Source organism: Oncorhynchus nerka, linkage group LG2, assembly GCF_034236695.1.
Source record: "Oncorhynchus nerka isolate Pitt River linkage group LG2, Oner_Uvic_2.0, whole genome shotgun sequence".
Taxonomy (NCBI): domain Eukaryota; kingdom Metazoa; phylum Chordata; class Actinopteri; order Salmoniformes; family Salmonidae; genus Oncorhynchus; species Oncorhynchus nerka.
In genome coordinates this window covers 89,089,908-89,101,943 of record NC_088397.1, presented here as the reverse complement: position 1 = coordinate 89,101,943, position 12,036 = coordinate 89,089,908, and the positions used below count along the sequence as shown (strand labels likewise).

Genomic DNA, 12,036 nt, shown 5'->3' with positions numbered 1-12,036 from the left:
ACTTGAAGCCAACCAAACCTTGAAGTCCCTGAATCGTTGGTTTGTGCTTGAAATCTATGTTGAAATGAGACAGAAAACTGTACGTAGATGGCTTTTTTTTCTCCAAATAGAATAAATGGATGTTCAACATCAGTTATGTTGAAATATGACATTGATAGAATTTCATGCAGATACTTTGACATTCTTATGACATTGATTAAAAAGTGAGTGGGTGTTTTCATGCGGGTTTACATAGGCTTATTTCCAAAAGAACATCCTAGGAGTTAAATGGAATGATTAAATCTTACCCTAAATACTGGTACACAGAATCAATATCCATGATGAGGTCTGGGAGAGGATTTTATGGAGGTGTAGAAAAATTAATCCCTGCAGGAAGTGTTAGGAAATAACACACATTACAAAATGTTGTCAACGCTACCTGAGCAAGTCGTTCAGTCAAACCTGTCACTGTAGTCTACATGTCCTCTTGTAACATTGTATGCTGATCAGCTCCTATATCTCTGTGCTTATTTATGTAAATATTCACTAAAGTGGTTATTGCCAGATACATGTTTGTTTGCCTTTTCGGATTCTCCATGACGTTGCGGCGCCCTCCCCCGGACCTTGTTTGTGTCCCAAATGACACCCTATATAATGCGCTACTGTTGACCAGGGGCCATATGACTCTGGTTACAACTAGTGCACTATATAGGGAATAGGGTGCAATTTGGGGGGGGGGGGGGGGGGCTCAACATCATGGAGAATCCAAAAAAAGGCAAACAAACCTGTGGAACACTGACATTATCTCAAATGTTATCAGTGAACTGACACTTGGCTAAAGTTTTATTTTTCATCATGACAGCAGAAGACTTTACAAATCATTGTAAAATCTTTGATGAAAAAGGGGAACATTTTCAGAATTTTATCCTTCAAAGAAAATGGACTAAAACCCAAACATCCAGTAAAAGCCCCCAAAATAACAACTCAGTGGAATCTGGAATACACTTTACCAGATGGCCTATTTTGACAAGGATCAGTTGAATCTGACATCTTAAAACAACGTGTTTTTGGGCTTTCCAGTGAGGTATTTAAAGAATGATATACGTAATATGGGCAGTTGGTTTCTTCAGAGCACATGATGAGTCTTGGGATAAGGCTCTTATAGATCTTATGAAACAAAGAGGCACTGGAACGAGGATAGGGGTTTAAGGCAGGGCTTTGATTGTTTTGTAGCAAAAACACATTGCCTCTCTTCAAGCTATTTAAGCCTCTCAAAACCTATTATACTCCCGGCAGACTTATTAAGCCTTGGGTGGAATAGTTTGGGACATCCTGGGATCACACGGAAGAAAGAGACATACTGTATGTAAGCAAGGTGCACGGCGGACCAAGGAGGATTTTGGGGGTACAGACAGTCACACAAACACACCAATAAGAACACCTGTAGGAGGGGATATTGCCTGGTACACCTGTAACTACAGTATGTTAGCCATAATGTTAGCCATAAAATCACTCATTAAATGTACATCACATAGGCCGACCGATTTCAATTATCACATCTCTGATATGTGATGGCGAGGGGACAGTAACTAGTGTGATGGCGAGGGGACAGTAACTAGTGCAAGGGGACAGTAACTAGTGTGATGGCGAGGGGACAGTAACTAGTGCGAGGGAACAGTAACTTGTGTGATGGCGAGGGGACAGTAACTAGTGCGAGGGGACAGTAACTAGTGTGATGGTGAGGGGACAGTAACTAGTGCAAGGGGACAGTAACTAGTGCAAGGGGACAGTAACTAGTGTGATGGCGAGGGAACAGTAACTAGTGTGATGGCGAGGGGACAGTAACTAGTGCGATGGCGAGGGGACAGTAACTAGTGCGATGGCGAGGGGACAGTAACTAGTGCGTTGGCGAGGGGACAGTAACTAGTTCGATGGCGAGGGGACAGTAACTAGTGCAATGGCGAGGGGACAGTAACTAGTGCGAGGGAACAGTAACTAGTGCGATGGCGAGGGGACAGTAACTAGTGCGATGGCGAGGGGACAGTAACTAGTGCGATTGCGAGGGGACAGTAACTAGTGTGATGGCGAGGGGACAGTAACTAGTGCGATGGCGAGGGGACAGTAACTAGTGCGATGGCGAGGGGACAGTAACTAATGCGAGGGGACAGTAACTAGTGCGATGGCGAGGGGACAGTAACTAGTGCGATGGCGAGGGGACAGTAACTAGTGCGAGGTGACAGTAACTAGTACGAGGGGACAGTAACTATTGCGAGGGGACAGTAACTAGTGTGATGGCGAGGGGACAGTAACTAGTGTGATGGCGAGGGGACAGTAACTAGTGCGATGGCGAGGGGACAGTAACTAGTGCGATGGCGAGGGGACAGTAACTAGTGCGATGGCGAGGGGACAGTAACTAGTGCGATGGCGAGGGGACAGTAACTAGTGCGATGGCGAGGGGACAGTAACTAGTGCGATGGCGAGGGGACAGTAACCAGTGCGAGGGGACAGTAACTAGTGCGATGGCGAGGGGACAGTAACTAGTGCGAGGGGACAGTAACTAGTGTGATGGCGAAGGGACAGTAACTAGTGTGATGGCGAGGGGACAGTAACTAGTATGATGGCGAGGGGACAGTAACTAGTATGATGGCGAAGGGACAGTAACTAGTGTGATGGCGAAGGGACAGTAACTAGTGGGATGGCGAGGGGACAGTAACTAGTGCGAGGGGACAGTAACTAGTGCGATGGCGAGGGGACAGTAACTAGTGCGATGCCGAGGGGACAGTAACTAGTGCGATGGCGAGGGGACAGTAACTAGTGCGATGGCGAGGTGGACAGTAACTAGTGTGATGGGACAGTAACTAGTGCGAGGGGACAGTAACTAGTGCGATGGCGAGGGGACAGTAACTAGTGCGATGGCGAGGGGACAGTAACTAGTGTGATGGCGAGGGGACAGTAACTAGTGTGATGGCGAAGGCACAGTAACTAGTGTGATGGCGAGGGGACAGTAACTAGTATGATGGCGAGGGGACAGTAACTAGTGTGATGGCGAGGGGACAGTAACTAGTGCGAGGGGACAGTAACTAGTGCGATGGCGAGGGGACAGTAACTAGTGCGATGGCGAGGGGACAGTAACTAGTGCGATGGCGAGGGGACAGTAACTAGTGCGAGGGGACAGTAACTAGTGCGAGGGGACAGTAACTAGTGTGATGGCGAGGGGACAGCAACTAGTGTGATGGCGAGGGGACAGTAACTAGTGTGATGGCGAGGGGACAGTAACTAGTGTGATGGCGAAGGGACAGTAACTAGTGTGATGGCGAGGGGACAGTAACTAGTGTGAGGGGACAGTAACTAGTGTGATGGCGAGGGGACAGTAACTAGTGTGATGGCGAGGGGACAGTAACTAGTGCGAGGGGACAGTAACTAGTGTGATGGCGAGGGGACAGTGAGATACTCTTATCCAGAGCGACTTACAATTAGTGAATTAATCGTAACATTAGGTGAGACAACATTTACCTTTATTTAACTAGGCAGGTCAGTTAAGAACAAATTCTTATTTTCAATGACGGCCTAGGAACAGTGGGTTAACTGCCTGCTCAGGGGCAGAACGACAGATTTGTACCTTGTCAGCTCGGGGATTTGAACTTGCAACCTTTCGGTAACTAGTGTGATGGCGAAGGCACAGTAACTAGTGTGATGGCGAGGGGACAGTAACTAGTATGATGGCGAGGGGACAGTAACTAGTGTGATGGCGAGGGGACAGTAACTAGTGCGAGGGGACAGTAACTAGTGCGATGGCGAGGGGACAGTAACTAGTGCGATGGCGAGGGGACAGTAACTAGTGCGATGGCGAGGGGACAGTAACTAGTGCGAGGGGACAGTAACTAGTGCGAGGGGACAGTAACTAGTGTGATGGCGAGGGGACAGCAACTAGTGTGATGGCGAGGGGACAGTAACTAGTGTGATGGCGAGGGGACAGTAACTAGTGTGATGGCGAGGGGACAGTAACTAGTGTGATGGCGAGGGGACAGTAACTAGTGTGATGGCGAGGGGACAGTAACTAGTGTGATGGCGAGGGGACAGTAACTAGTGCGAGGGGACAGTAACTAGTGTGATGGCGAGGGGACAGTAACTAGTGTGATGGCGAAGGGACAGTAACTAGTGTGATGGCGAAGGGACAGTAACTAGTGTGATGCGAGGGGACAGTAACTAGTGTGATGGCGAAGGGACAGTAACTAGTGTGATGGCGAGGGGACAGTAACTAGTGTGATGGCGAGGGGACAGTAACTAGTGTGATGGCGAGGGGACAGTAACTAGTGTGATGGCGAGGGGACAGTAACTAGTGTGATGGCGAGGGGACAGTAACTAGTGTGATGGCGAGGAGACAGTAACTAGAGTGATGGCGAGGGGACAGTAACTAGTGCGAGGGGACAGTAACTAGTGCGAGGGGACAGTAACTAGTGTGATGGCGAGGGGACAGTAACTAGTGTGATGGCGAGGGGACAGTAACTAGTGTGGTGGCGAGGGGACAGTAACTAGTGCGAGGGGACAGTAACTAGTGCGAGGGGACAGTAACTAGTGTGATGGCGAGGGGACAGTAACTAGTGTGATGGCGAAGGGACAGTAACTAGTGTGATGGCGAGGGGACAGTAACTAGTGTGATGGCGAGGGGACAGTAACTAGTATGATGGCGAGGGGACAGTAACTAGTGTGATGGCGAGGGGACAGTAACTAGTGTGGTGGCGAAGGGACAGTAAGTAGTATGATGGTGAGGGGACAGTAACTAGTGTGATGGCGAGGGGACAGTAACTAGTATGATGGCGAGGGGACAGTAACTAGTGTGATGGCGAGGGGACAGTAACTAGTGTGATGGCGAGGGGACAGTAACTATTGTGATGGCGAGGGGACAGTAACTAGTGCGAGGGGACAGTAACTAGTGTGATGGCGAGGGGACAGTAACTAGTGCGAGGGGACAGTAACTAGTGTGATGGCGAGGGGACAGTAACTAGTGCGAGGGGACAGTAACTAGTGCGAGGGGACAGTAACTAGTGTGATGGCGAGGGGACAGTAACTAGTGTGGTGGCGAGGGGACAGTAACTAGTGTGATGGCGAGGGGACAGTAACTAGTGTGATGGCGAGGGGACAGTAACTAGTGTGATGGCGAAGGGACAGTAACTAGTGTGATGGCGAGGGGACAGTAACTAGTGTGATGGCGAGGGGACAGTAACTAGTGTGATGGCGAGGGGACAGTAACTAGTGCGAGGGGACAGTAACTAGTGTGATGGCGAGGGGACAGTAACTAGTGCGAGGGGACAGTAACTAGTGTGATGGCGAGGGGACAGTAACTAGTGTGATGGCGAGGGGACAGTAACTAGTGTGATGGCGAGGGGACAGTAACTAGTGTGATGGCGAGGGGACAGTAACTAGTGCGAGGGGACAGTAACTAGTGCGAGGGGACAGTAACTAGTGTGATGGCGAGGGGACAGTAACTAGTGTGGTGGCGAGGGGACAGTAACCAGTGTGATGGCGAGGGGACAGTAACTAGTGTGATGGCGAGGGGACAGTAACTAGTGTGATGGCGAAGGGACAGTAACTAGTGTGATGGCGAGGGGACAGTAACTAGTATGATGGCGAGGGGACAGTAACTAGTGTGATGGCGAGGGGACAGTAACTAGTGCGAGGGGACAGTAACTAGTGTGATGGCGAGGGGACAGTAACTAGTGCGAGGGGACAGTAACTAGTGTGATGGCGAGGGGACAGTAACTAGTGTGATGGCGAGGGGACAGTAACTAGTGTGATGGCGAATGGGACAGTAACTAGTGTGATGGCGAAGGGGACAGTAACTAGTGTGATGGCGAAGGGGACAGTAACTAGTGTGATGGCGAGGGGACAGTAACTAGTGCGAGGGGACAGTAACTAGTGTGATGGCGAGGGGACAGTAACTAGTGTGATGGCGAGGGGACAGTAACTAGTGTGATGGCGAGGGGACAGTAACTAGTGTGATGGCGAGGGGACAGTAACTAGTGTGATGGCGAGGGGACAGTAACTAGTGTGATGGCGAGGGGACAGTAACTAGTGTGATGGCGAGGGGACAGTAACTAGTGCGAGGGGACAGTAACTAGTGTGATGGCGAGGGGACAGTAACTAGTGTGATGGCGAGGGGACAGTAACTAGTGTGATGGCGAGGGGACAGTAACTAGTATGATGGTGAGGGGACAGTAACTAGTGTGATGGCGAGGGGACAGTAACTAGTGCGAGGGGACAGTAACTAGTGTGATGGCGAGGGGACAGTAACTAGTGTGATGGCGAGGGGACAGTAACTAGTGCGAGGGGACAGTAACTAGTGTGATGGCGAGGGGACAGTAACTAGTGCGAGGGGACAGTAACTAGTGTGATGGCGAGGGGACAGTAACTAGTGTGATGGCGAGGGGACAGTAACTAGTGCGAGGGGACAGTAACTAGTGTGATGGCGAGGGGACAGTGAGATACTCTTATCCAGAGCGACTTACAATTAGTGAATTAATCGTAACATTAGGTGAGACAACATTTACCTTTATTTAACTAGGCAGGTCAGTTAAGAACAAATTCTTATTTTCAATGACGGCCTAGGAACAGTGGGTTAACTGCCTGCTCAGGGGCAGAACGACAGATTTGTACCTTGTCAGCTCGGGGATTTGAACTTGCAACCTTTCGGTTACTAGTCCAATGCTCTAACCACTAGGCTACCCTGCCGCCCCATATCACAATAGTAGCAGGTACATTTCTTCCCTCAAAGTATTTATCAGTAATGTAATTGCATGGTCTTTTTGGTCTCATCTCCTGTGCTGTGAGCACCTTCCCTTTTACACACACACACACACACACACACACACACACACACACACACACACACACACACACACACACACACACACACACACACACCCAAGCCCCACCCATTTACACTTTATTGAACAATACATTATTGTACTGTCAATCTTTCTACCGATCCCCTTTTTATATCTCAACTCCTCAGATTGAGAGCAGAGCAGACACTACTAAAACGGGAGTATCAATGAACATTGATTCTGGAAAAATAATACTAAGTTTGTCGCACGCGGCATTGAGGTACCACGTACCGCTAGCAGCATTTTAGCCAAATTACTGTTATACTAGTGGTCTAACCTGTGTTTTTATAAATGAGCAATAAGCATAAAATACAATTATACAAGGAATTGGCATGTTCTCATTCTGAGAAATAAGATTTCAACAATTGACAAAGTGGACAGGCTACCATGCAGTTGAAACAGTTGGAGACAGACAGAAGGGTGTGTTCATAACAATTCAACTGTTCTCCCTTGTTAGCTAGCAGATAGATCCAAGTCGGAAAATAAAGATTAGCTGGCTACTCACTAGCACGTGGGCTTGTGCTTGAGATTATTGTTTAGGAGACCTTTTCTATATAAACGCCTGCTTTAAGAAGTTAGTCATTATTAGCGTATATGCAATATGCATGGTTCTGGCTGTGTTTGTAACAAAAAGGTTATTTTCATAAACAGTCTTGAAAGTCAGATCTGTGATTATTGCAAAAAAAAAAAAAAAAAAAAAAGTTTTAAACTATTTGTAATTGTTAGTAGGTCTTATGGTTGTGGAAGGCTTATATTTAGCCTATGTATACATTTTACAAACCCTGAATCCATTAGATTATTGCTGATTGTTTGAAAAGCAGTGTATTTGACCTTTAATTGTACAAACAAAGCTTATTTAGAGATGGCATAACAACAACAGCAAATGGAGATAAGAACTTTTAGGTCATATCGCCGAGCCACATGACAAAGCCGTCCTTATTTACTCACTTCCCCTCTGGACAATAACATTTGCAAATCAGTGCAAACGCTTAGAAAGCCCGGGTCCATTTAGAGCTTAACTCAATAATAAATAATAATATATTACAATGGACACGTTATGCACCAGAACCAGCTATGTCACCTTGTACATATCTAACAATACTTTCAAGTTTGAAAGATTGGTTAGAACTTTACATGAATCACTTCAAAAATGCATTCAATGTAATTCAGTTTTAATTAGCTGATGATTATGTTAGAAATAAACTGCCAACCTACCTTATCCCTGAAATGAAAATGCCAACCTACCTGTTATCAGTGGTTTACTGTCGGCTCAGGTCTACCTCCTCTTCTCTCTCTCCGTCTCTGACAGTAACAGTTTGATCCCTGGAGCTTGTGTTGTGTCACTGTGTGTGACTGGCAGAGAAAGAGCTTTATCCCGGTAGTTTATCCTATAAGACAATCTGCAAACTGTGTGTAAACATGGACTGTGTGTATGTGTGTGTACATGGACTGTGTGTATGTGTGTGTACATGGACTGTGTGTGTGTATGTGTGTGTACATGGACTGTGTGTGTGTTGGGAATAAAGGTAGGTGGGGAGGAGGAATTATGGGCCCAGTAACTGTAATACATTCAGGGACCACTAAATTCTGGACATACATTTATGTGATTTAAAAACAAAACAAATGATTAGTTGATGTCAACACCAATCCATGGAAATGTACATCTACCACTAGACTTTCATTATGTAGCTGTCAGTATGTACCATAGCACAATTGAGAGCATCCTGTCAGGCTGTATCACCGCCTGGTACGGCAACAGAACCGTCCGCAACTGCATTGCTCTCCAGGGGGGTGCGGTCAGCCCAACGCATCACCAAGAGCACACTGCCTGTCCTCCAGGACATCTACAACACCCGGTGTCACAGGAAGGCCAAGAAGATCATCAAGGACCTCAGCCACCCGAGCCACGGCCTGTTCACCCCGCTACCATCTAGAAGATCATCAAGGACCTCAGCCACCCGAGCCACGGCCTGTTCACCCCGCTACCATCTAGAAGATCATCAAGGACCTCAGCCACCCGAGCCACGGCCTGTTCACCCCGCTACCATCTAGAAGGAGGAGACAGTACAGGTGCATCAAGGCTGTGAATGAGAGACTGCTTCTATCTCCAGGCCATCAGACTGTTAAATAGTCACTACTAGCCTTAGTCACTGTCTAAATCGGCTACAACCCCGTACTCTACCCTGCACCAGACTGCTGGCCCATGTACATAGTCATTGAACACGGGTCACTTTCATAATGTTTACATAATGTTTTACCAACTTCATATGCATTTACTGTATTCTAGACATGGCTCATCCTTAATAACTAGTGCTGTACACACCTTTTCTATTCATATACTGTCTTTACACACCATTATATATCCTGAACTAAAATATAAAACGCACATCCAGCAATTTCAAAGATTTTACTCAAGAGTTCATACAAGGAAATCAGTCAATTGAAATAAATAAATGAGGCCCTAACCTATGGATTTCACATGACTAGGAATACAGATATGCATCTGCAGATACCTTAAAAAAAGGGGCGTGGATCAGAAAACCAGTCAGTTTCTGGTGTGACCTACATTTGGCTGTTGATTGTGGCTTGTGGAATGTCGTCCCACTCCTCTTCAATGGCTGTGCGAAGTTGCTGGATATTGGCGGAAACTAGAACACGCTGTCGTACACGTCGATCCAGAGCATCCCACACATGCTCAATGGCTGACATGTCAAATCAAATCAAATTGTATTTGTCACATACACATGGTTAGCAGATGTTAATGCGAGTGTAGCGAAATGCTTGTGCTTCTAGTTCCGACAATGCAGTAATAACCAACAAGTAATCTAACTAACAATTCCAAAACTACTGTCTTATACACATTGTAAGGGGATAAGGAATATGTACATAAGGATATATGAATGAGTGATGGTACAGAGCAGCATAGGCAAGATACAGTAGATGGTATCGAGTACAGTATATACATATGAGATGAGTATGTAAACAAAGTGGCATAGTTAAAGTGGCTAGTGATACATGTATTACATAAGGATGCAGTCGATGATATAGGGTACAGTATTTACGTATGCATATGAGATGAATAATGTAGGGTAAGTAACATTATATAAGGTAGCATTGTTTAAAGTGGCTAGTGATATATTTACATCATTTCCCTTCAATTCCCATTATTAAAGTGGCTGGAGTTGAGTCAGTGTCAGTGTCAGTGTGTTGGCAGCAGCCACTCAATGTTAGTGGTGGCTGTTTAACAGTCTGATGGCCTTGAGATAGAAGCTGTTTTTCAGTCTCTCGGTCCCAGCTTTGATGCACCTGTACTGACCTCACCTTCTGGATGATAGCGGGGTGAACAGGCAGTGGCTCGGGTGGTTGATGTCCTTGATGATCTTTATGGCCTTCCTATAACATCGGGTGGTGTAGGTGTCCTGGAGGGCAGGTAGTTTGCCCCCGGTGATGCGTTGTGCAGACCTCACTACCCTCTGGAGAGCCTTACGTTTGAGGGCGGAGCAGTTGCCGTACCAGGCGGTGATACAGCCCGCCAGGATGCTCTCGATTGTGCATCTGTAGAAGTTTGTGAGTGCTTTTGGTGACAAGCTGAATTTCTTCAGCCTCCTGAGGCGCTGCTGCGCCTTCTTCACGATGCTGTCTGTGTGAGTGGACCAGTTCAGTTTGTCTGTGATGTGTATGCCGAGGAACTTAAAACTTGCTACCCTGGTGAGTATGCAGGCCATGGAAGAACTGGGACATGTTCAGCTTCCAGGAATTTTGTACAGATCCTTGCGGCATGGGGCTGTGCATTATCATGCTGAAACATGAGCTGATGGCGGCAGATGAATGGCACGACAATGGGCCTCAGGATCGAGTCACGGTATCTCTGCATTCAAATTGTCATCGATAAAATGCAATTGTGTTCGTTGTCTGTAGTTTACGCCTGCCCATACCATAACCCCACCACTCTGTTCACAACATTGACATCAGCAAACCGCTTGCACACGCGACGCCATACACGTGGTCTGCGGTTGTGAGGCCGGTTGAACGTACAGCATTTGAGGCGGCTTAGGGTTTAGAAATTAACATTAGATTATCTGGAAACCGCTCTGGTGGACATTCCTGCAGTCAGCATGCCAATTGCACACTCCCTGAAACTTGAGACATCTGTGGCATTGTGTTGTGTGACAAAATTCTGGTAAAAGTTAGTTGGGCTCATCAACTAAAGTTGAGATTGTTGTATTTTAGATCAATTTGTCCATTGCAACAACACAAACGTCATGTCAGAATTTATGAAAGACAGTGGTTACCAAACAAGAATGTGATTGAGCTCCAATGCCTTGTGACGCAACATTACGTTGTTCTGTAGCTGGATTAACTGGTATCTTTCTATCGTTGTTTTACTGTGTTCTGTAGCTGGATTTACTGGTATCTTTCTATCATTGTTTTACGTTGTTCTGTAGCTGGATTAACTGGTATCTTTCTATCATTGTTTTACGTTCTGTAGCTGGATTAACTGGTATCTTTCTATCATTGTTTTACGTTCTGTAGCTGGATTAACTGGTATCTTTCTATCGTTGTTTTACTGTTCTGTAGCTGGATTAGCTGGTATCTTTCTACCATTGCTTTACTTTGTTCTGTAGCTGGATTAACTGGTATCTTTCTATCGTTGTTTTACTGTGTTCTGTAGCTGGATTAACTGGTATCTTTCTATCGTTGTTTTACTGTGTTCTGTAGCTGGATTAACTGGTATCTTTCTATCGTTGTTTTACTGTGTTCTGTAGCTGGAATCTTTCTATCATTGCTTTACTTTGTTCTGTAGCTGGATTAACTGGTATCTTTCTATCATTGCTTTAATTTGTTCTGTAGCTGGATTAACTGGATTCCACAACCCAACAATAATACAAATGTCAGAGTTTGTCCGCCACTTGATGTCTTCATTCAAGAAAAGAGAAGCATCACAATAAAACATAAAAGTCAACAGACAAGTATTTTTCCTCTTGTGGACAAGACATATGGCCTAGTCCCCCAGATCTGTTTGTGGGTTTACCAACTCCATTGCCGTCAATGTGTTAAGACATAACAATGAGTTGGCACGATAGAGTAAACAGACAACATCAGGCTACAAGACATACAGTAGATGAGAATTATTAACTGAAGAGGAACATACATGATCCAAAAGGTTTTCAAG

General features: G+C 46.2%; 1 protein-coding gene across 4 annotated transcripts in view; it reads right to left on the bottom strand.

Moving 5' to 3' along the window:
* Positions 1-8,242, bottom strand: part of LOC115122218 (retinol dehydrogenase 7-like) — a 23,240-nt gene extending 14,998 nt beyond the window's left edge. For 2 of the 4 annotated variants that reach the window (XM_029651411.2, XM_029651412.2), the window contains exons 1-3: positions 8,109-8,242; positions 288-366; positions 19-54 (exon numbers count right to left, since the gene is read on the bottom strand). In XM_029651411.2, the coding sequence (XP_029507271.2) occupies positions 19-54; positions 288-319 (68 nt within the window). In that variant the 5' untranslated portion in view covers positions 320-366; positions 8,109-8,242. The remainder of the gene's footprint in view (positions 1-18; positions 55-287; positions 367-8,108) is intronic. The other 2 variants (XM_029651413.2, XM_029651414.2) reach the window with 1 other exon arrangement.
* Positions 8,243-12,036: the final 3,794 nt, after the last annotated feature.